This window comes from Bubalus kerabau, chromosome 1 (assembly GCF_029407905.1).
Source record: "Bubalus kerabau isolate K-KA32 ecotype Philippines breed swamp buffalo chromosome 1, PCC_UOA_SB_1v2, whole genome shotgun sequence".
Taxonomy (NCBI): Eukaryota; Metazoa; Chordata; class Mammalia; order Artiodactyla; family Bovidae; genus Bubalus; species Bubalus kerabau.
Genome location: NC_073624.1, coordinates 33,133,079 through 33,161,040, shown reverse-complemented (window position 1 = coordinate 33,161,040; position 27,962 = coordinate 33,133,079). Strand labels below are relative to the sequence as shown.

The 27,962-nt window shown below is 37.6% G+C and overlaps 2 protein-coding genes across 9 annotated transcripts in view; one reads left to right on the top strand and one right to left on the bottom strand.

Annotated features, from left to right (window-relative positions):
* RECQL (RecQ like helicase) overlaps positions 1-1,409 on the top strand; it is a 32,557-nt gene extending 31,148 nt beyond the window's left edge. For all 5 annotated transcript variants that reach the window (XM_055571616.1, XM_055571594.1, XM_055571601.1 and 2 more), the window contains 2 exons: positions 313-442; positions 1,041-1,409. In XM_055571616.1, coding sequence (XP_055427591.1) covers positions 313-442; positions 1,041-1,193 — 283 coding nt within the window. In that variant the 3' untranslated portion in view covers positions 1,194-1,409. The remainder of the gene's footprint in view (positions 1-312; positions 443-1,040) is intronic.
* On the bottom strand, positions 162-27,646 carry PYROXD1 (pyridine nucleotide-disulphide oxidoreductase domain 1). 4 transcript variants are annotated; one of them, XM_055571644.1, is made up of 13 exons: positions 27,413-27,642; positions 24,623-24,703; positions 22,135-22,241; positions 19,950-20,069; positions 17,339-17,467; positions 13,592-13,665; positions 10,089-10,249; positions 9,265-9,377; positions 7,866-8,001; positions 6,879-6,991; positions 5,888-6,010; positions 3,845-3,982; positions 162-2,134 (listed from the first exon to the last, which is right to left on the bottom strand). In XM_055571644.1, the coding sequence occupies exons 4-13, from the start codon at positions 20,019-20,021 to the stop codon at positions 1,886-1,888; spliced, it is 1,308 nt and encodes a 435-aa protein (XP_055427619.1). In that variant the 5' UTR covers positions 20,022-20,069; positions 22,135-22,241; positions 24,623-24,703; positions 27,413-27,642; the 3' UTR covers positions 162-1,885. The 4 variants fall into 4 exon arrangements, with proteins under 4 accessions (XP_055427619.1, XP_055427594.1, XP_055427604.1 ...); XM_055571619.1 differs by lacking the exon at positions 22,135-22,241; XM_055571629.1 differs by lacking the exon at positions 22,135-22,241 and having other exon boundaries at positions 9,277-9,377; positions 27,413-27,641.
* Between the last annotated feature and the right edge of the window lie 316 nt (positions 27,647-27,962).

Genomic DNA, 27,962 nt, shown 5'->3' with positions numbered 1-27,962 from the left:
ACAGACCCATTTCTTGCCCTCGCATGCTGTCTTTCCTGAGTCTCATTTTTATATAAGTGCAACAGAACAAATGGTTTAGTGCTTGTTTCATAGGAACTTTTAAACACTATAAAATTTACCTAGTAAACAAGTTCAAACTTTTAATTATCATATGTCAAAGCAGCAGAAAAGTACAATACTTTATTGCATTTTTATACTAAAAGTTTTATTTCATATCAATGTTAGTTAAAATTATTTTACTTATTTTTTATAAATTTCAGTTTGTTGTCTGCAACTTCTCAAAGCCTGACTGTTGGCCTTTGTCTCCTGCAGAGAAGACTACAGTTTTACAGCTTATGCTACCATTTCATATTTGAAAGTAGGACCTAAAGCTAACCTTCTGAACAACGAGGCACACGTTATTACCATGAGAGTAAAGAAGCCCACGCAGAACTGTTTCAGGGTGATTACTAGTTTTCAATCTTTAATTATTTGAAAAAGACATTAAAGCCTGTGTCTTGCTTATCTTTAACTTGTTCTCTTCTGGGTCCAGTGGAACTCAGAAGAGATAAGTCAGTGTTCTTGGAATCTGGGTATAGAAGAGATAAAACCTACTTTTGTGTTCTGCAGAGGTGTTAAGTGGAAGAATTTAGACTAGTTTTTAAATAAAGACTAGGGGTTTCCAACCTTTTGCAATGTGAAGACTCCGTTTTAATGTCTGATGTTACGATGCACCCTGCTCTCATGACCTACTTGTGGTCAGTGCTAGCTGAGAAGTCAGCTTGTGCAGCAGTTGAAAACCCGTCACAAACTAACTGCTCTCCAGCCTGCAAAAGCTCAGCAGGCACCAGTGTGTCCAAGGACATGTCAGGTATTTTTTATGGTCTTGATAGCACAGCCCTTCCTATTCAAGATGGGGCTCATATTGGAAGAAATTTGAAAATAAAAACAAGACCAGTGGACACTTAAAAGAGCTGATTAATATAGAAGGACTCAATATTAATCTCCTGAGAAAATGAAATAGCTCAATTTTTACCAGTGTTTGTCTTGTTGTTTTGCAGACTGAATCACCTCAAACCTGTCATTCTGAAGGAACTGATAAAAAGAGGGAAGAAAAAACTCCAAGTAACTTCCTGAAGAGGTCTGCAAACATGCTTCAGCAACCTGATTGTAAGAATACAGGGGCTAAGAAAAGAAAAATTGATAATGCATGAGATGAGTGTTTCTAAATTTTCCAAGAAAATAACTTATGCATGGATATGTTATAAGTTTTGTAGTTAATCAGAAGTTTAATTTTAAGACAATTTCATTAATATTTTATACATATGGAGCTACATTTTCAGAATTTATCTCTGAAGTATTGAAAACTTGAGAATTTTGAGACATTCTGAGGTCTTGAGATCATGAATTGCATAAATTTACAGTATGAAACAGGAAAAATAAATTAACTTTATTGTAAAACCTTTTAAATGTAAAATACGTAGGAGATTAAGTTCATGTAACTTTGTTAAGTTCTTTATGCCTTGTCACAACTAGTTGTATTTTTCTTTTCACACAACTGGCTTACAAAGGCTACAGCGGTAAGCTTCTTGAAACCACAGCCTGCCTTTGACATTTCACGGTCAAAGAATGGCTCTGGTATGTTAACTAGACACCACACTGTTGGTTAAGTAGATAACAAGCTAATTTGTTTCAAAGCTAAATCACAAATGAATGTCTCTGAGTTGAAAACACAGAAATGAATACTTCAGACTTATCTTTACATAATTAGTGGTCAATTTTGTGTTAGAAAAAAAAAACTCTATAAATAAATTATTTTAACTTCAGCTGGTCATCATAAATCTGTGTAATCCTCTGACTTTTAAAATCTTATTTGGAACCTGATATAGCTCTTGAAATGCCCTTTTTAGTCAAAATAATCTTCTATATCAATATTTGGATCCAGCAGATCTTCTCCATATGCTGAAAGGTTCATCTGGTTTAAAATTAAATTTTCAAATGTTTCTTCTAAGTCAGTGTCACCAATTAAGACAGCGCCCATCATTCGCCCGTTCTGCAGGACGGCTTTGATGTACTCCTGCCCTTTGGTACACCTCAGCAGTAGTTCATGGTTTGAACCCAAGCCCTGTGCATTGTATTTCCCCAGTAATACAACCTATGTAGAGAAATATAAAAATTTTATTTTAGTGAGTACTTAAGACGAAACAAAATACACAGTTATTTTGTGTTTTCCTAGAATGGGAAATCTAATCACAAAATTTTACTGTTATAAGTGCCATGAAACATAATATATGTTTCATAATATATATGAAACGAATTGCCAGTCCAAGTTCGATGCATGATACTGGTTGCTTGGGGCTGGTGCACTGGGACGACCCAGAGGGATGGTACAGGGAGGGAGGAGGGAGAGGGGTTCAGGATGGGGAACATGTGTATACCTGTGGCGGATTCATGTTGATGTATGGCAAAACCAATACAATATTGTAAAGTAATTAACCTCCAATTAAAATAAATAAATTAATATTTTTAAAAAAGTGCCATTTACAAGGAACCAAAGAAAACATTTGTACAGTATGCATTTACAGATGACACTACCATACAATGTATGCTGCTGCTGCTGCTAAGTCGCTTCAGTCGTGTCCGACTCTGTGTGACCCCATAGACGGCAGCCCACCAGGCTTCCCCGACCCTGGGATTCTCCAGGCAAGAACACTGGAGTGGGTTGCCATTGCCTTCTCCAGTGCATGAAAGTGAAAAGTGAAAGTGAAGTCGCTCAGTCGTGTCCGACTCTAGCGACCCCATGGACTGCAGCCTACCAAGCTTCTCTGTCCATGGGATTTTCCAGGCAAAAGTACTGGAGTGGGGTGCCACTGCCTTCTCCGACCATACAATGTATATGAACATTAAAAATACCTAGTGAATATACAAACATGTAGGACGTGGACTACATCAGCCTGGAGTCATGATTTAAAGGGTGAATAAGAAACTGAGTTAGATCTTTCATGGGCAAATTGTTGAATCTCTGAAATTTATGTATATATTTGTATGTGTATGTTTCTCCTTGTCAGTAAATGAGGAGGAAAAAACCTGCCCCAGAGTGATGTAAAGAAGGTTAAATAATATGTAGAGGGTAGTACCTGCTCATTCTTGTGTATGAATAGCTGTTAGTTCCCTTCACAAAAGAGGACTGAATTTCAAATAAAACTCAGAAATGTACCATCAGGGAACAAATCTGGAAGAGATTTTTTTCCCCCTGAACTACAGGAGTTCAGTGAGAAGGTAGGTCTGACTATCAGATGACTAGGGACCGTGCTTAGTTGCTTCAGTTGTGTCCGACTCTCTGCAACCCCATGGACTGTAGCCCACCAGGCTCCTGTCTCCATGGGTTCTCCAGGCAAGAATACTGGAGTGGGTTGCCATGCCCTCCTCCTCCAGGGCATCTTCCCAACCCAGGGATTGAGCCCAGGTGTCCCACATTGCAGGCGGATTCTTTACTGTATGAGCCACCAGGGAAGCCTGACCCTGTGGACTGTATGTAGCCTGCCAGGCTCCTCTGTCCATGGGATTCTTCAGGCAAGAATACTGGAGCGGGTTGCCATTCCCTTCTCCAGGGGATCTTCCCAACCCAGGGATCGAACACAGGTCTCCTGCACTGTAGGCAGATTCTTTACCTTCTGAGCCACCGGGGAAGCCTCCAGCAATAATACCAGTTATGGGTTTGTAAGAAATGAGGAAATCTGTCATTTTTTGTACAGTGATTAAAACCAGATTAAGCTCTTATTCACGTGAGAAAATTAATGACTGTAATTAGTTATAAGACTAACAAGCAGGAAAGGTACTGTTAATATTTGTCTATCTGTCTTACCTTATAGTTAAAAAATTTTGTTACATGAGCGAAAAGTTCAAAGCTGAAATCCATGTCAATGGACTCTCCTACACTAGCTGCGGCCATGCACTTTGCTGCATACCATCCCATCTGTCTAGCCTGGGTCCACAGCCTCATCTGAAATAAAGAAGGTCATGCAATTTAATTTTTCATTATCATTATTTGAAAAATGTTACCACCTTAACCTAGTACAATTCCTTACAGTGTATGACAGTCCCCGAGAACAGTTACACCTAGCTTGTTAGGTAACTGCCTGGATCACTGTCACACTAACTAACTGCTTCTGGTATTTGATAATTCTTACCCCTCATGTGTGGCAACTAATGTTTTTTTGTGTGCAAAAAATAACCATAAGCATGGATATGAGCTTTAAGATAGTTTTTTTTTTAAAAATTCAGTCTCCTCTCTAAACAAGGTTAGGTCTGGTGAAGTAAGAAGGCAGCTTACAGAGCACAGTAACAACTAGAGAATGGCCAACAGAAGTGGCCTGTGATACTATACTGCTGCACTGTTACTAATGCATTTTAGCCTCCAAGTTCCTTCAGTTTGTGTCTTGGACTATGTGAAACCATTACTGCTTATGCAAATTAAGAGATGAGTTTATTAGAGTCACTCAAAGTAAGAAACACCATTTTAGGACCTTTCTTTCCTGTATTAGAGTATGAGGCACATGAAGGATGTAATTTACATATTCCCTGACTTCAACCCTTTTGCTGTGCTGTGCTTAGTCACTTAGTCGTGTCCAACTCTTTTTGATGCTATGGACTGTAGCCTGCCAGGCTCTTCTGTCCATGGGGATTCTCCAGGCAAGAATACTGGAGTGGGTAGCCTATCCCTTCTCCAGGGTATCTTCCAGACCCAGGAATTGAACTGGGGTCTCCTGTATGGCAGGCAGATTCCTGACCAGCTGAGCTACCAGGGAAGCCCAGCTTTAACCCTTAGTGGGCTGAAATGTTAACAACAAAAACAGCAACTCCAATTCCTAATTGAGTTTGCGACAGATACGCCATAAAAACGACATAGGATGTCATTGTAGATAAAACTGAAAGCAAGCTAGTTTGAAGCATTTTAGAAATAGGGCTGACATCACCCTCTTGCTGATGCTATCTCTGATGTATGTAAAAATAATAAAGCTGATTCTTAAAATACATCTAGTTCTTCTACTACTTCACACCCCAGTTAATCTGAATGAATAATAGCCCAACCAGTGGAACTGGTCTTTCACCAAGGTAAGTGGTTTTTGTTTTTTATTGGAGTATTACCAAGATAAGTGTGTTGACTGGTTCTTTTATCTGTAACATCTACCTTTGATGCTCCTCTTTCTAAAACAACACCAGCTTTGGCCACTGTCTTGGGTATCTCCCTCTAGGACTTCTGCCCCACCATCACGAGGCAGGCAACACTGTGACAGCAGGGGGAAATCTAGATCCAGGTGGAAGGGGTTGTTAGGCTGAGGAAGGCTGTTCACCACGGGAACATCCTTTCAGTAATTCCCACAGGGAACAGATAATCAGAAACAATGTATGGTTTATAATCTCAGTGTGCTATTTTTTTAATCTAAAGCTGTGCTGTCCTAAATTGTAGCCACTAGTTACATAACTATTTAAATTAATTACAAGTAAAATTAGAATTCAGTTCCTCAGTCACAGCCACATTTCAAGTGCTTAGTAGACAGGTGGCTGGTGGCTACCTGACTGGACACTGCAAAAGTACAGAATGTGTCTGTCATCACAGAAAGTTCTACTGGACACTGCTGGTAAGCATCTGAGCATGAAAAAGTAACAGTCATAATAATTCTTTTTAAAATTAAGACATCCCAGTCTATTCCATCACTATGTAATACCTTACCAAAAGGGAAAAATTCTAGAGTTTTGTTGTTTTTGTGACCAAAAAAAACCTCTGATAGCTTCCCACTTGAAGTAGAAAAGCTGGAAAACCAGAAAGCTGCATTTACTTGTGGCAGCTCCTTTATTTTCAGATGGACTCTCTGATAAACACCTGTGATCAGGTATGCCGGCTTACCTGCTGCCAGACAGGGCTGGGATGCCAGGAGGCCGTGCAAATATCACCTGCGGCGTAGATGTCAGGGAGGGACGTGTGCATGTGGTCATCCACCTTCAGGCCACCGTCTTCTCCTACATCAAACTAAACAATGTTCCTCATAAGCACGTGGGGTAAGGAAAAGGAAACGACTTTTTCGTTCTGAAGTAAAAGAACAAGTCAAATTTCTACATGTTGATATGCTGACTTTTAGTGAGCAAAGTGAAACAGCTGCCAAGTTTAGACAACTAATCTGAATTTCCAGCCAGTCAAATTCCAACTAAAGATGAACCCATAGCATTCTTGGAACTTCAAATTCTTAGAACATCAAAAATTGCCAATAAACATATGACCACCCCATTCATAGTTACAAAAATATTCCTCAGTTACTACAAACTTCAAATGCTAAAAAGCAAAAAATACACACTGGTTTCTCTAAAAGAATCACTTTTTCAGAATTCATAGGAAGTGTCAGTCTCTGAGGCCCACTTCCAAGGGGGCGCTAATGGCAAAGAACCCGCCTGCCAATGCAGGAGATGTAGGAGAAGCGGGTTCTATCCTGGATCGGGAAGATCCCCAGGAGGAGGGCATGGCAATCCACTCCAGTATTCTTGCCTGGAGAATCACAGGGACAGAGAAGCCTGGCAGCCTACAGTCCATGGGGTCGCAAAGAGTTGGACAGGACTAAAGTGACTTAGCATACACGTCAGTCTCTTACCAACATTTCTTACCAACATTTAGATAAACAGAGCATGCATTATGTCACCTTAAATAATGCTGGGATGTTAAATGCTTAAGGATTTGACAGTAAAAAAATACTGAACATGAAGACATGAATATAAATTGTTTTCAGCCAATTTACAGTTCTGTGCCATGCTTCAAATGAACAATGTTCATGCTTGAGAATTAGAGATCTTCACAAATAATGAATACATTAGCAATGTTCACAGTGAGACAAAAATTTTCACCTTACATTGTTGCCACAGAGAAAAGGTTCTATATTTGGTGTAACTCCTGTAGCACTGACAATGAAATCACAGCCATATATCTTTTCATTGGTCAATTCCACATATACAGGCCATATCTCTTAAAAAAAAAAAAAAAATTTGTTCTCAAGTGTAATCACCACCAACAGCCTGTAACATTATGTGAATATGACGAGTAAAACAAAGAAAAATTGAACGAGGCAAGAAGTGACTTTAAAACAGTAACTCAAGAATATTTACAAGGTACATTTGCTAAAACAATTTTAATATGACCAATTCCATCTTATTTTGGGTATAATCACGAAACTATAGCAGGCATTCTAAACATTTTTCCTTCAAATTTAGACACAAATTCTAACAAAGTAAATTGATAATCACTTTATAAATTATTTCTTTAAAAATCTTTATTAATAAATTATACTCCATCAAGAGTTTAGTCCAAGTAGGCTACTCATTTTTCAAAGTTTTCCCTTATTATTGACATTCAGACAATCCCTTTTCCTATGAAAAAATTCAAAGAATTCAGAGCAATGGGGTATCTCATATGAGGTTTAGTTGAATATATTTCATAGAGTAGTTCTCATGGGAATGTAGAATAGGAATTTCAGGAGATCTGTTCCTTAGTTTCAACTTCTAGATTTCAATCTGTCTGATTTTGAGGATGTCACTTCAACTCTAAGAGCATCAGCTTTTTAGTTTTTATTTTTTGTCTTGATCTACAAGATACTCTAATTCACTCACAGGGGTATGATGCTCAAACAATGAGCCCTGCATAAAATGTTAAGCTCTATAAAATTTAATTTATTAGAAATTGCAAAGAGTTAAGTACTGAAAATGAAATGATTTACATTATTACGGTTTTATCTTTTCACATTTAAATTTTATATGGAAGTATGGAGTTTTTAAATATAACAATAAAGCAAAATTGTCTTCTTTTTAAATAAGTGATTATTTTTTCTTATTTCATCACTTACCTTTATCAGTAGTAACTGACTGATCATGATGGTCTCTTGGAAAAGTCAAGGACTTTTTCTCAGAAATTCTAAATTCTTCCTGAAGGTAAATTTTCTTTACTTCACACATGGTTTCAATGTGAATTTTATGAGAAAACTAAAATAAAGAAGTACTGGTCACCATAATATTTCCAGAAAGAAGGATGGGTTACTGATGATGAAGAAAAAATTTATAATACCCTTACAGAAACTTAAAAAAATTCTTACAGTATAAGTGAAAACACATTTAACTCCCAAACATGCCTCTTAATTTTGTGTATGGCAAGAGTGAGCAGAAACTCATTTAGTATTTAGAGATCAAGAGTTGAATTGGCAGGTGGCACAAAGGGCATACTTTCTAATAGAAGCCTCATCAATAATTACATGTATATACATTTTTATTTATTTTCGGCTGTGCTCAGTCTTTGTCGCTGCACAGGCTTTTCTCTAGTTGCAGTGAGAGGGGGCTCCTCTAGTTGCAGGGCACAGGCTTCTCATTAGAGAGGCTTCTCGTGCTGTGGTGCACGGGCTGAACGGCACGTGGGCTCAGTAGTTGAGGCTCCTGGGCTTTAGAGCACAGGCTTGGTGGCTTCACGGCATGTGGGATCTTTCTGGATAAGGGATCGAACCAGTGTCTCCTGCATTGGCAGGCAGATTCTTTACTGCTGAGCCACAGGGAAGCCCTGTATATATTTTAAAATTATAACTGTTATGGACTAAAAAGTAAGTTGACATATCCCGATGGTTATATTCCAGAACCTTAGTAAAGTGCCACTTAGGTAGGAGATACTCAACTAATGTTCACTGAACTAAACTGAAGCTGCAAGTTAAAAATACCACTAATTGTAGGACCTGAAGGTGCAGGAATAAATAATTTTGTGTGATTTCCATCACAAAATTTGATATACTGTGAAGCCAGGCCCACTCCAACCTAATGAAGGCTGAAAAGAAATCATATACAGTAATAAAGACTGTATATGTATTTCTTACATATTTAAATATCATACATAGCCTTTAACCACAAAGAACTAAAACATCTAGTAAATAAAATGAGTAAGAGCAATTCATCTGCTTATGCAATTAGGATATTAAATGTGTAATTTATTTAGAATCTATCTAATAACCTTTAGAATAGACTGCATCCAAAGAGACCTTTGAGAAAAGATTAATTTAAAATAGGATGGGTGTGTTTACTAAAGCCTGTGTGTATGGAGATCTATCTCTAAAGTTCAAATGGGCCAACTGGCCCCGGAGTCCATTCTTAACACCATGAATTTTAAGGAAAATGACTTGGCCAATTCTTTGACTACAGGCTTAATAACCAGTCTTTAACAAACAGTTCAAGAATTTAAAATTGAATTTAGATATGTTTAAACAGTACCTGAAAACATACCTCTTTTGTTCCTTTAAGATCCAGCCCTTCGTGCCAGTCAGGTCCCAAGGCACTGCCTACGTTACCAGCATTAGCTCTGGCTTGTGCTTCCTTTTTCCGTCCTGAAGAGACAAACTCAGTTCAAAATCCAAAGGATACAAAAACTGTCAGGCAGAGAATTATGTTTGCATTCAGAAGTTTTTAGGTAATGTAATAATTCTCATATACACAGTCATACAGCAGGACTAAACTTATCTATATTATTTTATTCATTACTTTAATTTTTTGTGATACACAGCTACAAAATGGATAATCTTTCAATTGAGTGTTGTGTATAAACACATAAAGAGTGCTTCATGGATGTTATAATCACTGGTTAATATAAAGAGTAAGAAAATCAGACATTAAATTTTGAAAAATTTGTCAATTTTTAGTGTGACCCAAACTTACAAAATTCTTGTTCAATTTTATAAGCCAAACATTTAAGAAAAAAAAAGCTCTTTTAAACTAAAAAACTGTATTTGTTTTTAAACTCACTGCATTTTATAAACTTAGCTGTTGTCGAACTGTAGCATCTGCCTGCACAGATGTAGATGGGCTGGTTTATTTACTTCACTTTAAATTTGCAGTTTTAGTTATACATACTTTTCATAAAAAAATATCCTACATATATATGTGTGTGTGTATAATCTTAAACGTTACATAAAGAAATAGAAAGAAGTATTATCTACAGTCCTATCAAAATATTTTGCTAAATTTTCTTATAGCCTTTCTCTATATGGTTAAAAAGTAAAGTCTCATCTGTGAATGAATGAGCTAGACACCATACTTACCTTCAGTTGTATATCTGGTTCTTTTTTGTGCAATTTTAGCCTCTGGTTTTTCATCAATGAGCTTTGAAGTCAAGAATTCAGCTGCTCCTGCATCGAAGAAAGTATTCCCAATTGCCTTATCTTTAATTACCCAAATTACTTCACAGCCTTCAATTTCATACCTAAAAGGAATATGGAAGTTACTTAGAGCAATTTCAAAGTGGAAGAAGAAATCTTTGTATGATAAATAACAACTACCTCTTAGGGCAAGAGTAAAGAAAATATTTTAAGGCAAACTGAGAATGACTATTAAGCAGAATATAACACCGTTTCAGGGTAATAAGAGTTAAAGTAGGGAAAATTAAAGTTTATTTATAAGGGAAATTTCATGTTTATTTAGAGAACATATACATGACAAATATATACACTGACTCTCTGGAGGAGGAAATGGCAATTCAGTATTCTTGCCTAGAGCATCCCATAGACAGAGGAGCCTGCTGCTGTTGCTAAGTCGCTTCAGTCATGTCTGACTCTGTGTGACCCCATAGATGGCAGCCCACCAGGCTCCCCTGTCCCTGGGATTCTCCAGGCAGGAACACGGGAGTGGGTTGTCATTTCCTTCTCCAATGCATGAAAGTGAAAAAGAGAAAGTGAAGTCACTCAGTCATGTCCAACTCGTAGCGACCCCATGGACTGCAGCCTACCAGGCTCCTCCATCCATGGGATTTTCCAGGCAAGAGTACTGGAGTGGGGTGCCATTGCCTTCTCCTGGCGGGCTATAATGCATATGGTCACAAAGAGTTGCACACGACTTAGCGACAAAGCATGCACACATACGCACCGAATAGCATATAAAATTTTTAATGACTATCACCTAAAAGTGTTCAATTTCTAAACAGTTATTATATGCATGTCCCCCAGGGTTCCCAGGAGTGAGCAATGCCTGGTTTATCTAGTTACAATGTAATCAGTAATGGAAGGATGGATGACAAATAGCTACAATATTCAGACAGTTGACTTCTTTGGGAACAAATATTTTATCAATATGTATTCAAAGCACATTATGGAAGGACAGAGAAAAAAGAATGAGAGTTACAATGAAAATCTTAATTTGTTGTACAGGAAAGGATTACCCTGCAATGAATTCCTTTCATCTAAGAAATTTCCAAGACATCTAGCCAAAGAAAGACCCAGGTCACAGGAAAATGAAGGATCTTAGAGGAAAAAAGGATGCCCAGGGTATATAGAAACCACCTTCCATTAACGTTCATGAGGTAGCAAGAGCTTCTGGGCTTTAGCAGTTTTATCTCTAGGTTTCGACACTCAGAATGTGGTTCTCTTAATAGTCACCACACAGTCCCTGGAGTTCACTATAATTTATCTGCTCTTAATATGTGTTTTGGTACAAATGAATGGGGACAATCCTGAACAAACAGGATATATGGTCATCCTAACTATACTAGGATTTGATTTGAAACTGCAATGGTAATCAGTGTGTTACTTTCACTGGTTTTTAACATCCATTTATGGTAAAAAGTGTTACCACTTTTATTTCTCAGAGTGACATAATATAGTTAGGTTACATGATTTTTCAAGGCTAACTGACAGATAAGCTGATGATAGAAGAAAGAATGTTTAGTGCATCTGACTCCAGGTCACCTGATGCTCATGCTTTGTGGTGTACAGTAAAGGAGCCCTTTGCCTTCTCCAGGGGGCCTTTATTTCTCCTCCTCTCTTATGCCAGCAGAGTACTTAATAGTTACTAAATTTCAGATTATCTGGAGACCATTCTATATCTCATGCTGCTCAGATCATATAATATTGCTGATAAACAGAAAGCAGAATACACATAACTTTTATATTCCAATTTTATACACAATTTTTTTTTTGGTATTTTAAAGTAATATAGCAACATAACACATAGCAGTATAGCTTAAAATACTGATGCTTGACCAGTGGGCCATAAGTAACCACCAGAAATAACTCCTGGATGTGCTGTACCTCACAGGATGCCCTCTAATCCTCTTATCCTATGAACTATGTCCTCAGAAAGATGCATAAGCAAGAAGGTATCATCACACTTTGGGGAAATTCTGCTTTCATTTTTAAAACCACTTAAAAAAAAAACAAACCAGACAACAATGAAGTATTACATTTTGTGAAATTATGAAAAACTATGTCTGCTTGAAAAAGAAAGGAATAACCTACATTTGGAAACAGAGATAATAGCTGAAATGAAGGCATACTGAAGAAATCAGTATTAGCATCAGAGTCTGGACATGTCATTTTTCAGTAAGACAAAAAAGCCTAATCATTCAGTTAATCTAAACCGAGAGAATAGCACTACATGGGCACTTTCTTAAACAATCAGAGTTTACTGAATATAAAATTATGAATATTATCCAAGTATATGGTCTTCAAACTCCAACCTAAATAAAGAATAGGATTAAATATTGTGAGGCTTGGAAACTTTTTGAATGTGAGCAAGCTTTTCAATGTTAATAATATAATAGTATTAAGTTCCACTTTTGGTGATAACTGATAGAGAAAAATCTGTCATGTGTATGTAAGGATTTGAAGCCCCTCTTACAATAAATCCATGCCTTCTTCTTCTGGCCCATTTGGTCTTGACTCTAGTTTTTTCTCTGCATTTTTCCATACAATGCCACAAACTTCATAATTACATTAATGACTGCCAGTGCTCATACTCAGGCAATCCAAGAACTCTTACAGGCTTCCACTGAGATTCACCATCCTCAAAAAGAGGCAGCAAAAACCTAGTCTCAGGGCTGGAACAAATGAAAGAGAGCAATGACAGGGTTTTGGCAGATTCCTTATTTGGATATAAATTTGTCCTCTTTGTAGCCAGACCCAACTTTCTGGCCTGAAAAATATTTAGACTAGTCCATGTCTGCCATCTGCGGAAAGATAAAATCACAAAGAAAGTGCATCAATGCTCTGGAGACTAGAGCAGCATACTGCTTAATGGTTTTCAAACTGTAAACACCATACTAAGAAGATAGTATTTCATATTAAGGTGTTCACATTCCCCAAACTTCCAGAAACCAAGAGTTACGTGGGAGTATCACGTATCTTGAAACAGAAACTCACAAACACTTTGGGTTTCATGGCCAGACAGGTAATGTAAATGAGAGAAGCAGGATGGGGTATAAGCAATAAATAGCTATGGGGACTATGGGCAGGACTCTCTAAAGGTGTACATATTTAAATTGTTTTTCAATATAGTACATGCTTACAAGAACACATGCATGGGTCAAATCTAACCAGTCATCAGTGAGACCAAAAGCTTTCCTGAAACTCTTTATGTTTCATAAATTTACCTTCTCAACTATGAATTATTTCATAAAAGCTAAAAAAAAAGTGGATTTTCTCCTTGAAAATGTATGAAAAACAAGTATCCTTATCTTTTGATTTTTTCAGGACAACAAGATATTTTCTCGTCTACCAATAATAACACGAATCACAGAGCAATCCTTACATAATATTAAAAAACATGTACTTACACTAATTCGAGTGCGATACCACCATTCCCTATGATCATTATTCTCTTAGCTTTAGTAAGCTGTTTCTGAAATTCCTGTACCAAAAAGAAAACGACAAGTGTTTTGTAGTATGGGCAATGCCTGAAGCAAGAGGCTTTACCGATAATCTCTTTCCCTCTCTGCCAGGATGTACCCTCCCGATTAATATAATAAATGCTGTCTCCATGTTTCACCCCAGATTGCCTTTATAGCAACGCTTCTTCTAGCTTTCTTTGCCTTGTATGTCATTATACTCAAATGCAGCACGAGGCTCTGCCTTTAGCTTACTACATTCCCAACTACTGGACCAAGTCAATTTACTAACATGACACTGAGCTACATCCTGGATACAGGATTCTTCCTGTCCTTCTAGTCCCTCAGTCAACACTTTCCCTGCAGTCACTAAGAACTTACAGATATGAGGAGAACAGTGGCACAGTGGTTCAGAGCACAGACTGTAGAGTCCCTGGCTCCAGCAATTACTAACTGGGTGGCCTTGGGCAAGCTGCTTAACCTCTCTGCACCTAAGGTCCTCCCAACTATAAATGAAGAAGTGACTATATCTCAAAGTTTTTTAAGCATTAAGTAAGATAATGGAGGGGAGAAGGCAATGGCACTCCACTCCGGTACTCTTGCCTGGAAAATCCCATGGATGGAGGAGCCTGGTAGGCTGCAGTCCACGGGGTCCTGAAGAGTCAGACACTGCTGAGCAACTTCACTTTCACTTTTCACTTCCATGCACTGGAGAAGGAAATGGCAACCCACTCCAGTGTTCTTGCCTGGAGAATCCCAGGGATGGGGTAGCCTGGTGGGCTGCTGTCTATGGGGTCGCACAGAGAAGGACACGACTGAAGCGACTTAGCAGCAGCAAGATGATGGAGATAAAGTTGTTAGGAGTAGCAGGCACATAATAATATCTAGTATTTGTTTTTAAAATGTTATCACCACTGTAAAACAGCTAATTGATGCCTCCATTTCCCATTCCCCACCAAAAGAGATCACAATGAGCTTGGAGAAAAAGTGACCAGAAATCATTCTTATGGTACTTTCCGAAGTAGAGAAAAGTCCCATTGCTTCAGGATGACAGCTGAACAGCTGAAGCAGTTAGCTCTACTTAGTCCCCCCATCTCAGTTTCCTCTCTGTAGAGTGGGAGTAATGACTGCCACAGGATTTTCATGAGGACTGATGAGTTCATGTACACAGAAGACTGCCGTAACATAGTTATGAACTCAATCCTTCATAATATGAATAATATGAATATGAACCTCAAATGTTCACAAGAACAAAATCAAGTTCTTCTAGTATTCTCTAAAATTCCTATTTAAGAATAAGCTTAAAAAAGTTGCTATCGATTTTACAGACGATGAAATCTTATTCAGTTCAGTCACTCAGTTGTATCTGACTCTGTGACCCCATGGACTGCAGCACATCAGGCCTCCCTGTCCATCACCAATTCCTGGAGTTTACCCAAACTCATGTCCATAGAGTTGGTGATGCCATCCAACCATCTCATCCTCTGTCGTCCCCTTCTCCTCCTGCCTTCAATCTTTCCCAGCATCAGGGTCTTTTCCAATGAGCCGGTTCTTTACATCAGGTGGCCAAAGTATTGGAGTTTCAACTTCAGCATCAGTCCTTCCAATGAGTAATCAGGACTGATTTCCTCTAAGGTTGACTGGTTGGATCTCCTTGCAATGCAAGGGACTCTCAAGAGTCTTTCCCAACACCACAGTTCAAAAGCATCAGTTCTTTGGCACTCAGCTTTCTTTATAGTCCAACTCTCACATCCATACATGACCACTGGAAAAACCATAGCTTTGACTAGATGGACCTTTGCTGGTAAAGTAATGTCTCTGCTTTTTAATATGCTGTGAAATCTTATTATGTAAATATAAAATTACTACCTCATAGGACAGAACAACACTGAGCTTGAGGTAAGACAGGAGTATTGTGACTGGAATCAAGATGTTCTTGGCAATAAGGATCAATTAATTCTGAAATAAATTACCAAAAGAAGTTGCAAAAGGTTCTAAAGATAGAATTTCACCTTTTTGGGATAGTTTATCACTGTTCCTGAACAGAACAAACCATGCATCTTTTTCAGTTCTAGGATTCTGCATAACAAAGATCTTCTGAATATTAATTTATTTGCTAAGAAATAAGTTTTGGACATGCTTTGCCTTTTGAGAAAAAGATCATTACATCATTTAGGATGCAAATCACATATTCCCAATCAGAGCAGAATAATGTATGGTTTGTCTCCTGAGAAATCCGTATGCAGGTTAAGCAGCAACAGTTAGAACTGTACATGGAACAGACCAGTTCCAAATCAGGAAAGGAATATGTCAAGGCTGTATATTGTCACCGTGCTTATTTACCTTATATGCAGAGTACACCATGCAAAATGCGAGGCTGGATGAAGCACAAGCTGGAATCAAGACTGCCGGAGAAATATCAATAACCTCAGATATGCAGATGACACCAGAAAGCGTGTCATCTTATGGCAGAAAGCAAAGAAGAACTAAAGAGCTTCTTGATGAAAGTGAAAGAGAAGAGTGAAAAAGTTGGCTGAAAGCTCAACATTCAGAAAACTAAGATCAGGGCATCTGGTCCCATCACTTCATGGCAAATAGATGGAAAAACAATGGAAACATTGACAGACTATTTTTTTGGGCTCCAAAATCATTGCAGATGGTGATTACAGCCATGAAATTAAAAGATGCTTGCTCCTTGGAAGACAAGCTATGACCAACTTAGACAGCATATTCAAAAGCAGAGACATTACTTTGCCAATAAAGGTCCGTCTAGTCAAAGCTATGGTTTTTCTAGTAGTCACGTATGGATGTGAGAATTGGACTATAAAGAAAGCTGAGTGCCAAAGAATTGATGCTTTGTAACTGTGGTGTTGGAGAAGACTCTTGAGAGTCTTTTGGACTGCAAAGAGATCCAACCAGTCAATCCTAAAGGAAATCAATCCTGAATATTCACTGGAAGAACTGATGCTGAAACTCCAATACTTTGGACACCTGATGCGAAGAACTGACAACCTGGAAAAGACCCTGATGCTGGGAAAGATTGAAGGCAAGAGGAAAAGGGGGCGACAGAAGATGAGGTAGTTGGATGGCATCATTGACTCAATGGACATAAGTCTGAGTAAGCTCCGGGAGTTGGTGATGGACAGGTAAGCCTGGCATGCTGCAGTCCATGGGGTTGCAAAGAGTCAGATATGACTGAGGGACTGCACTGAACTAAATGTAAGTTGTAACCTTCAGCATAGACATTATACCTGAGACAACACATAAAGAGAAAGAACATGAATAAAAAACAAGATAAATTATTAACTGTTAGTTGCTCAGTGTCTAACTCTGCAATCCCATGGATTGTAGTCTGCCAGGCTCCTCTATCCATGGAATTCTCCAGGCAAGGATACTGGAGTGGGTAACCATTCTCTTCTCCAGGAGATCTTCCTGACCCAGGGATTGATCCCAGGTCTCCAGTATTGAAGGTGGGTTCTTTACCATCTGAGCCACAGAGAAGCCCTAAATTATCAACTAAAACTAAACTCAGACTGGCAGTACTAGAACATTATACTACTTTTTGGTTTATGAGTCCTGAAGAGTTTCTTCTGCTGCTACAGTTTAGAAATTAACATTATAAGTATAGCACTTAGATTCAAATGCAGAAAACATCTAAGAAGTCTTCATGTTTCTTTCCCGTGACCCAGATGTTACCTGCGCACTGTCTGTATCCCGGATTCCTAACACGTAAGGGTTTCCTTCACATATCAATTTTGGTTTTGCCCCAGCACACAGACAGAGCTTCTTATAAACATGCTGATGGCCGTCTTCAGTTAAAATGCACTGTAAAACCGTACAGGAATGAAGAGAGGAGAAACATTTACACATGAGCACAATTATGAAACATTCAATAAGGCAAAAGCAAAAAACATATTAAGGTTTCCTCTTGGAAGCACTCAATACTTTGCTACAGCAACGACAAAGCTAACTGAGTACAAGAATGTGTTCCACAACTCAGAGATTCCTAATCCCTTTGGAACCAGGAACCATCCAAGAAATCTGATGAAAACTAGTCCTGTTCTCATGGGGGGGGAAAAAGGTACATTACCACAAAATTTTGGATAAAACTTTGAGAATCTCATGTCTGGAAAGGTATGTTGGCCTTAAAGACTAAGCATTTAGAAATTTTTAAATTGAGCATTCTGATGAACATTTCCTTGATAAACACTCGAATCTCAAAGGGATTCATTATAAGTAGACTGATGATTATAATCATATCAGACCTTAATATCTGTTATGGGTGGAGAGGAATAGTTAATGGTAGAAGAGGTAACAATAGCTTCTGAATCTAAAAATTCAGAAGTGCTGAACAAGTGTTTATACTCAAGTACAAATTACAATCACATTACCAGCAAACATCATGCTATTTGGAGATTACATTTTTCTGTAAGTGAAAAGCATGTTAACCTTAAATCCTAGCATGTACTGGCTTTAATTAATTTTTAATTAGTGAATTTAGATAAGTCTAAAAATACATATCAGAGATCCATGGTTTTTGTTTCTTAATACTGAATGGGTATCCACTAAATACTAAATGGGTAAAAGTAGCGTTTAGAAAGCAGATAGACATAAGCATGTGCTACTATGAGAGATGTCAGACTTTGCTGGAATGCTTTTAGGAGTTAATCTTTGTACCTTGTGTTTGATTTATAAAATTTAGCAAATAGCAAAGTACATACCCACTGAAATATGTTACACATTTTAACTCTTCAGCTATATAACAAATACAACATAAAACCAGTAAACCAACAGAGTATAATCATACAGAAATGTTATACAAGTCTTCCTTTAGATAATCTGGTTACAATTTTAATAGAAGTTATAGGCACTGACCAAATTTAAAAAATTATTTGGACCTAGGTACTATAAACACAAACACAAAACCTCTTCATTGACTACTGTTAAATTTTTGGAGACAAAAAGGTAAACACATCATTTATAACTCACTAAAGAATATGAAGGATGGATCACAGAAGGCAGACATGTATATTATACAGGACACATTTGGCACTCTGACTCATTCAAGTGCCCTAATACGTCAGTTCCCTCACAATTCATTTGTATACTTCTGAGCCTACCTCAGTGTGCAGATTCACTGACATGGGTGTTTTATGGAACAAGTGTTACCATTACAAATATTAGGAAATTACTGTGGTGTTTGGATTCAGATTTGTAAACATTTTCTCATAAAACTCAGTACTTTTCTTACCTTTATTTTTTCCTGTCAAGTTATTTGTTTCAAACATGACACATAACACCTTCTCCCTAAGGGAGAACTCAAACCTGAGCTGCTTCAGAGAAACAACTACAAACCCTGCTTCCCATCTTACTGCCTGAAGTTCATGTGAAGATCCTGTGTATCGCATGACACTGAGACTCCCTGACATCTGAGACTGAGAAGGTGCTTTCTTGAGACTGCCTTAGCTTGGGCCTTATATCATTTTAGACTGTTATAACCACCTTCTAATTTGGTTACTGGCTACAAGCTACTTGTTCTACCCTGGTTTGTCTTTGACACTACTGTCAGATAGATCTTCCTAGAAGAATATTTTATCAACCCTTCTTCCACTTAGAATTTCTTTACTATTTATCCACTGATGATAAAATGAACTCGGTTTATTAGCATGACATAAAAAGTTCTTCACAATCCTATTTACTCACTTCTCTGGCCTAGTTGGCCAATATCCTTTCCTTACCCATATCCCAACCCCTCTGACAGCCTCTCTCTCTCCACATGCCCCTTCTCCTCTCTTTGGGTCTCTCAACACGCAGTCTCCACTTCCAGGAATGTCCTTTCCCAAGTGGAGAACTGTTACTTCGCCTACCTTTTTAAAACATAGCTCAGTATTACTCACTCTGTGAGGTCTTCCTAAACACCTAATACCAGAGCTTTGATAATATTTCAACATTAAACATATGCATGTCTGTACTCCCTATGACACTGAGAGTTGCTGGGAGAAGGTTTCTACTCTTACTGCTCCTGTACCCCACACTTAATGCAGTGCCCAGAACACAGTGAACACTATACAAATGTTAATGCTCATTTAAAATGTAAAATCTAAAATGCTAACCTAAACTAATGATATATCCCTAAGAAACTCACAAATAGGGTACATTTTCCTAATACTAACAGGAATCAATGTCACTAAAATTTACATGCCAGGGACTTGGGTGGTGGTGCAACAGATGGGGTCAAAGGAAGGCAGGCGAGCCCTCTCGCCAAGATTCAACAACAGCAAATGTCATTAAGAAAAAGTCCTCGTACATGCTCTTTGCTCTTTAGTTGCTTTACTCCAGATTCTATAACCTTAATGTTGGGAAAGCGATTTTCTAACATGGTACTTGGTTGTTCTTCAACATCAAATTCTTCCAATACTTTAGAAACCTATATGAGACAAAAGAGATAAAAATGCATACTTAAATTTTTTAAGAATTTTAAACAATAAAATACTTTCATTTCTTTTTTAGACACTATTTATTTCCCATTCATAAAACAGGAAAGTCTGCCAGCTGCAATATACACAGTAGAAAGAAGGCTAGACTCCATATCTTTAGACCTAAATGCAAATACTGGTCCTGCCACTCATGGGCAAGTCAGGAAGTCACTGAGCCTTAGTCTCCTGGCCTGTAAAATGAAGGCTAGCACTACTTACTTCTGTACAGTTTAATCAAACAGCTTCTCTATTTCTTTATCCTTGCAGCTTTCTCTTTCTATTTACTAGCTAACGTTACTGTGAGCTAATCTTTGGACTCTTCTTTCCTGTTCTTCAAAACTGTCAGCCTCCTCTTGGACTTACCTTCTGTCCTATCCCACTAGGACTCCACTATGGATCATTTCATCTTTTTTCCAAATCCTTTACTTTCTTGCTGTCTTATCCTTAACCATTAATTACCCTGAAAACTTCCAACCACAGACCAAATTACATCCATTCTCTAGTTGTAAACCCAGTCTGCTACAGAAGACCCACACATGTTATAGACTAGTATTTGCCCTCAAATGCTGCCTGGAAATCCTGCTGCTTGGCTATAACAGTTCTCAAACATTTTAGTCTCAAGACCTCTTTATAGGCTTACCAATTGAGGACCCCAATGAGTTTTTGTGTTTTTGAGTTAGACCTAGCAATATCTGTTGCATTAGAAATTGCAACGGAGAAAAATTTTAAATATTTCTTAATTAAAAGTAACAATAACAGATCCAATACACTTCTAAAGAAAAATAACTATTTTTTTTAAAAAAAAAAAAAAACAAAACAAACTGAGAAAGCAGCCCTGTTTTACATTTTTGCAAATCTCTTTCATGTCTGGTTTAGTAGAATTTAGCTGGGTATCTGCTTCTGCATTCAAACCACTTCTACATTTAAACCACTGCACCATTGTTTTGGTTGAAGTACACGAAGAGAGTTAGCCTCACACAGATATGTAGCCCTTTCAGATAACTGTACATTCTTCTTGATGTTACACTAAAACTCAACAAGTGATGGTTTCTTAAAGATTAGATGCAAAGTAGAATTTGAAACTATGTCAAGAACTTTTCATATTGGGACTGTGAAATCCATTAGTCTATCTTGCACTTTGATAGTTACAAGTCTATCTTGTAATTTCACACATCAGATAATACTGGTTTTCAAAATTACAGAGATCTTCCAAATATTGACACATTTCATATCAATAAATATTTTTAAAAATCACATTATTATTATCACCAATCTCATGAGAAAAGGCTAAGTACTATAAGGCTCACAGTGAAGAATGAGTTTTCCAAAAAATCTAATTTTTGCTTGAAAGCTCTAATTTTGTCATACTGGCAACAAATACCATTGGCTGGTTTCTTGAAGTGACAGGCTCACTTCATTCATTTTCCAAACATGAATGGCCACAGTGGTGTCAGTTTTCTTTCAGGTAAAAGCGATGTTCCATGAAAATAGTAGCTAGTTCATCTTGCAACTCAGCAAGTATACAACTGCTTTTCCTTGAGACAATGTTGTACTCTTCATATGCAGAAATGTTTTATGCATACATATTATGTCATAGAATATTAAAAATATGCCCACTCAAGAGTCACGATTTAATCAAAGTAACATTTTTAAAAAAATGGCTTTTATTTTTCCCACTAACTGTGTGGCAGTCAAGAACACAATGGCTACCAGGGTTAAGTAGCTACCACTACTTTTATACCATCAATGCAAATATAGTGAAAAGTGCAATAACATCTTAGTAACATACTTCAGTCCCTCAGTGACTTTTTCAAACTCTCATCATTCTAATGTTCCCTGAACTTACTCTATCCTCTTAATTCTCAGCAAATCACCTAACACACAGAGACCACAAAGAACTCTGACTACTTTCCCACTATTTAGATGTTTCTTTGCTCATGTCCACTTTCCTTGACCCACTCCCACTATTTCAAAGTCAATCCACTCCTCTGTGCTCCAGATCCCATCACCTCTCACCTCCTCAGGGCTCCTTCCTTGTTATATATTCTTTGCTTTCCTTCATCTTCAGGCTTCCCCACTGGTTTTTTAATCTCAACAAGTGAACATGCTCAAGCAGTTCCCACCTTAAAAGAATAAAATTCAACTTAATGCTAGACCTCATGTCCTCTTGTTGTGCCATTCTAAATCTTTTCTACCTTCATAGCCAACTTTTTCAGTAGAGAAAAGTTCATGCTGTCATTTTAGAATTACCTCCCATTAATTTCTCAAAATTGCATAAATTCTTTGAAAGTCACCAATGATCTATACTAGAAATAACCACTTTCCAACCATCATCTTACCTGACCATTCCATAGGATCTGACACAACTGACTACTCCTCTTAATTGAAACTCCACTTGATCTCTTGCAAACACAGTAAAACCTTCTTATTCTTTAAATCTCATTTCAATGCAATTTCCTATGTAAAGCCTTCCTTAACTCCCAAAGGTAGGCTTTGATGCTCTTTCACAAAGTTCAGTATGTATAGATATCAATATATTGGTATATGACCTCATTTTTTTGCCTCTATCAGGATAATGATCAAATTGTATGATAACTATTTCTTGCATATTTGTTGCCCCAGTAGAAAATAATCATTCTGAGAAACTGACCATGTGGGCTCTACAGTCAAAGTGTCTGGATTCAAACCTGACAATATACTTGGAAACCGACCAAACCTCACTGTGACACATTTATCTCATCTGTAATGCAGGGATAACAACCTACTTCACAGGGTTAAGAATTAAATACATTACTACACTTAAACATTTAGAAGTACAGCATAATAAGTACTCCATAAATGTGAATTACTATTAATTCCTCTTCTCCTTTAAAAATTACACAAATCATGAATATGTGTTCTCTTAACACTAAACAAATAAATAATACATAATATAGAATAACTATCAAAGTCCCTCTTTACCACTCTTTCTTCTAACCACACTGATAACCATTAGTGACTTTTTGATTGATGTATGGTCTATACTTTTAACTTCCATATCCTGGATGCCTAGCACAATGATAAATAATCTAAGTATTCAGTAAGTGATAAAAGGAATGCAATTTCTGACTTCTATACACTTAAAAAAAAAAGGACATTTGCTATTTCAATGCACTTTCACATATATTAGTACATCTTAAGCTCACAACCCTGTTGAGTAAGCAAGGAAGATATTATCCTAATGATGCAACTCAGGTACAGAGATTTGTCAAGGCCACACAGCCAGTAAATAATCACTAGGCCTAGAACCCAAGTTTTCTCTTTCTACTGTACAACACTTGTACTTGGAAGACTCAGCTATACATCTCTAAGAATGTACTCGTAGCCTATAACTGAATTTATGCTTTTTTCTTTTAGAAATTAAAAGCCTGTTTAATCTGTTCTCTGGTCCTCCCAATCTCATACATAGTTCTTTTGGCTATACCTAAGTACTAAGATATCTTACCTACCTGTAGGGAGGTTATAAAGTGCAACATATGGTCTTAAATTACCCTTGGTCTTAGGAGATTATGTAAATCTTAGGGATTTATGTATGAAAATGGGGTAGGTTAACTGTATACTGATCTCTTCCCTGAGAGACAATATTATTAAGAACTTTTAGAAAACACACTTCCAGATTGGAAAAGTGTATTTGTGGGAGATGGGTAGATTGCTTTTTCTCCCTAAGATCAAATATTTAACTTTTATTTCAAGATTAAATCTATACAAAATGCCAAAAGGAAAAAAAAAAATATATTCCATCATCAGAGTGTTATAAGGGAAAACTTGTACTGAATCAAAGACTATGTGAGTAGTCTTCATTGTAGTATGGGAAGAAAAGATTTATGTTTTTCACCTTTTATTCATTTATTTTTTGCATAGGCCCTATAATATACAGAACTATGGCATTACATGTATGTAGTTTATAATATTAAGATATGAGTGCAAAAGTTTTTAACAGATGAGGTACAAGATCAAAAATGTTTGGCGTCTCCTTTTCCATGATACTATGACCCAAATGCTCTTTAGACTGCTATTATAATGTTATGTGTAAAATAAATTCATGGAACTACAAAGTGTTCTGAGATGCTTACTACACATCGGAAGCATTACTTATCTGCAAGTGTAAACCTGGCTCAGAGGTAGTGTTCTTCTGACCTGTAGATACACACACACTTATAATAAAGATATACATGTATAATAGCATTTATATGTAGATGTGCATAACATCCTTCCTCAAAAGAGAAACTTTCTGAAACATACTTCTGAGTGGGGAGGAAAAGATGAGAGACAACCAGAAATTTAATGCATTCTAGGTGCTTTTGGTATTTCATGTGAACAACTCTAAACTTTGAGCTATGATTTGAAAATGAGTACCCAAAGTGTATTTGTTAAACAATTAAAATACTACAATTACACTAATTGCTGTGTGAGTTACTGCAGTTTTTGAAAATTAACACTAAGAAAATTATATGATGGTTCTTACCTGCTTGAAATTTGTAACTGCTTTAATAACAGGAGAAGCTGTTATCAGGAGAATATCTTCTGATGGAAAATTAATTGCCAACTTATTAAAAAAAAGAAAGGAAAATTATGATAAATAAGTATTAGTACATAGAGGGGTGAGACAGATAATGCAATTTAAATGTTCTTAACTTAGGAAACTAAAAACTCACTGTTCTCCCTTTAAAGGTCTCCATTATCCTGGGTCTTGGCTATATTTATGGGGTAATGGTGAGAAGCGTTCAACTCTGATATTGATTAAAATGAAACATACATTTACACCACACTCTTAACAATTACCATGAAAAGGATGAGAAGGAACCACCTTCCTAATTAACAGTTAAACCAACTTCTCTTCATTGCAAAATAACTTCATTTAATAACTTAAGCTGAATGAAATCACAGCAAACTTCCAATAAAACACTTAAAACTTAAGCAACTTTCCCAAGTGCTCTGGCATGCCTACTCTTCCAAATGCCCAACCAGTCTAGACTCTGAGAGTCTTTTCAAATCCGGAGGTTTAATCTGCCAACGTTTCATCATCTTCCTTAGCTACAACCTCTTTCTTGCTCACTTTAAATTTCCTGAAAGGATTTTCTTAACCCCTGCAGCTCTGTAACTCCATCTATCTTGATCTGTCTCTGCTTGTGATTAGGAAAGACTTTGTTTTTTTGCTTGTGCTTTTTGGTTTCCTGTTATGCATGTTAACTTTTAAGAAATAAATGTTATTGTAAAAACCTTAAAAAAAACAAAAACAAAAACAAAAAAACCCAACTGAGCATGTTCAATTCCCCTACACATCCACTATTCTTTTTTGTACAACCTTACTTAAATTTTTTATATCTGACATTATCAATCTCTGCTTTCCTATGTATATTCTGTAATTTATTTCCTCACTTTCTGCTTCCATTATCATACTACTACTATCACCTCTGAGTTGGCCTTCCAGTCTCGTATTGACCAGATTCCTCTGCTCCAAACACACTATAATTAATAATCTTTCAAAATTTTTTCATTTGATCATATTACTCCATTGGTCACAATCATTTGACTACTTGTAAGTTTTTGTTAAATTCTTAGCATGACTTAAAAGATCCTTTATGATCAGGTCCCTGCCAGTCTTCCTTGCTTCATCTCTGGTCATCTTCCCCAAGCACCATATACTTTAAGTTTTGCTGCTTCCAGAAGGTTCTATGCTTTTTCACCTGAGATTACACTGCTACCTCTCTCTGAAATATCTGTCTTTGCTTGTCTACCTGGTAAACTCTTACTCATTCCTCTATACAGGCATAACAGATACTATGGGCTCGGGTCCTGACCACTGCAATGAAGTGAAGACTGCAATAAAGCGAATCACATGAGAATTCTGGTTTCCTAGTGCATATAAAAGTTATGCTTATACTACACACTGTTGTCAATACTAAGTGTGCATAAAAATGTGTTCTGAAAGTGTTGTAAAAAAATGTACATACCTTAATTAAAAAATACTTTACTGATAAAAATGCTAATCATCAGCTGAGCCTTCAGTGAGTGTTAATCTTTTTGCAGTCTTTTTTGCAACAGTAACATCAAAAATCGCTGATCGAAGATCACCATAAAAAATAGAGTAATAATTTAGAAGTTTGAAATATTGTGGTAGTTACCAAAATAGGACAGAGACACAAATGAGCAAATGCTGTTGGAAAAAGGGTGCCAATAAGGCTTGCTCCACAGGCCTGCTGAAGTCCTTCAATTTGTAAACAAGTTATTTATGTGAAGTACAATAAATCAAAGGGCAATAAAATGAGATATGACTGTACTAAGACAAAGGGACATCTCCTGTGAGAAAGGACACTTCTTCCCTAATTCACTCTTCACCAACTCCACAGGCACCCCTATGGTAGTGAACACACTGATGAAATGATTTACTTATTTATTTACATTACTCACTAGGCTTTGAGTCTCCAAAAAGGAGGCACCATGCTCTGATAGTACCAGTCTAATCAGTCCTTAGTACAGTATCTGGATTATAGGTGTTTACTTGATGAATGAATGAAATCTACACACATCCAAAGGCTAAAAGTTAAGGGAAAAAACTTCCTAATTTCTAATGACTTCAACGATTGCTTATATTTACGTTTTACCAATACAATAATCTAGACCCTTTTGGAATACATGTATTCATGTAAAATACATGTAAATATTCCATAGGTATATATGTTGTCTGATTGTCGACTATAAATCAAAAAAGCATCACCTCGCTTCACTTAAGCCCTTGTCGGCTGTTTTACAAGATATTACTGGAGATGACATCTCTTCTATCTTGGGAGTCCAAAGTATACAAAACTTATGTAAGGACTTCTTTATAATCTAGTTACGATGCACTGAGGACGTGGGCCAATATGAGGAAGCTGGATTCAATCAGGTCATTAAGAAGGAAGGGGGAATTTTCTGGCCAAGTACTTCCTAGTCATAACCCATCCCTCTTCTCCTCGCATCTGCTCTAGCATCACCAGGACCACAGCCAGGTTCAGTCGGCTTTGGGTTTCCCCTAACGACTTGCTCGCCATTCCTCGTCCCTGCACCGGAGGCGAAGCCTGCGACGTACTAAGGACATCCTCTGAGAGCCAAGATAGAGCCTCTAATACCTAGGAGACGGAAGGGGTGGGTAGGGACAAGGGAAATTGTGAAAGCAACCTGGAAGAAACACTAGGGAAAGGGGGCGGGAAGGAGCCTCGAACGCCAGCGCCTCCAGGGTCTCGGAGAGACGAAATCGCTTGCGCGCCCGCCTTACCTGCTCCGCACAGGTGACACCCGCGATGCCACCGCCGACCACCACGAACTTCCCCGCCGTCGGGGGCGAGCACGGAGCCTCCATACTCTTAGTGGTTTGAGGACTACAATGGGAAGCCGGAAGTGTTTGCATCCCTGCAGAGGGAGCGGCTCAGGACGCCCACTTCCGGCGCATGCTCCTGAGAATCCGAGCTACGGGTGCCTGGGAACTCACACTTAATCCCTCCGCGCTCTTAAGAAGCCGAGCTACGGATACCTGGGAATTCACACTTAGCTTTTTCGCACTTTTTGAAAAGTCGAGCTACGGGTGCCCGGGGAGCTCATATTTAGTCTCTTCGCGTATCGGCTGTGGTTTCTTGCCCAAGCCAAGAGGCAGCTCATCGATTGCAGGGCTTTGCCTTCCTGTCACCACAGCTGAATGTACCATTTATATGTAGATTTTATAAAGATAAAACAAAAGCCAAAGTAAAGTAGATGGGTTGCCAAGAGAACCCGTGTTCTCGAGGGTCAGAGCGTTCCTCGAATAAATGAACTGCTCTGAAGTTCTCACT

Bases quoted from the DNA above. Each gene is read 5' to 3' on its own strand.
- PYROXD1 (XM_055571619.1), bottom strand. From the start codon at position 27,544: ATGCAAACACTTCCGGCTTCCCATTGTAGTCCTCAAACCACTAAGAGT. The intron at 24,704-27,412 runs GTAAGGCGGGCG...TTTTTTAATAAG, and splicing joins GTGTCACCTGTGCGGAGCAG to TTGGCAATTAATTTTCCATC. The intron at 13,666-17,338 runs GTAACATCTGGG...TTTTTGGTACAG, and splicing joins GGGATACAGACAGTGCGCAG to GAATTTCAGAAACAGCTTAC.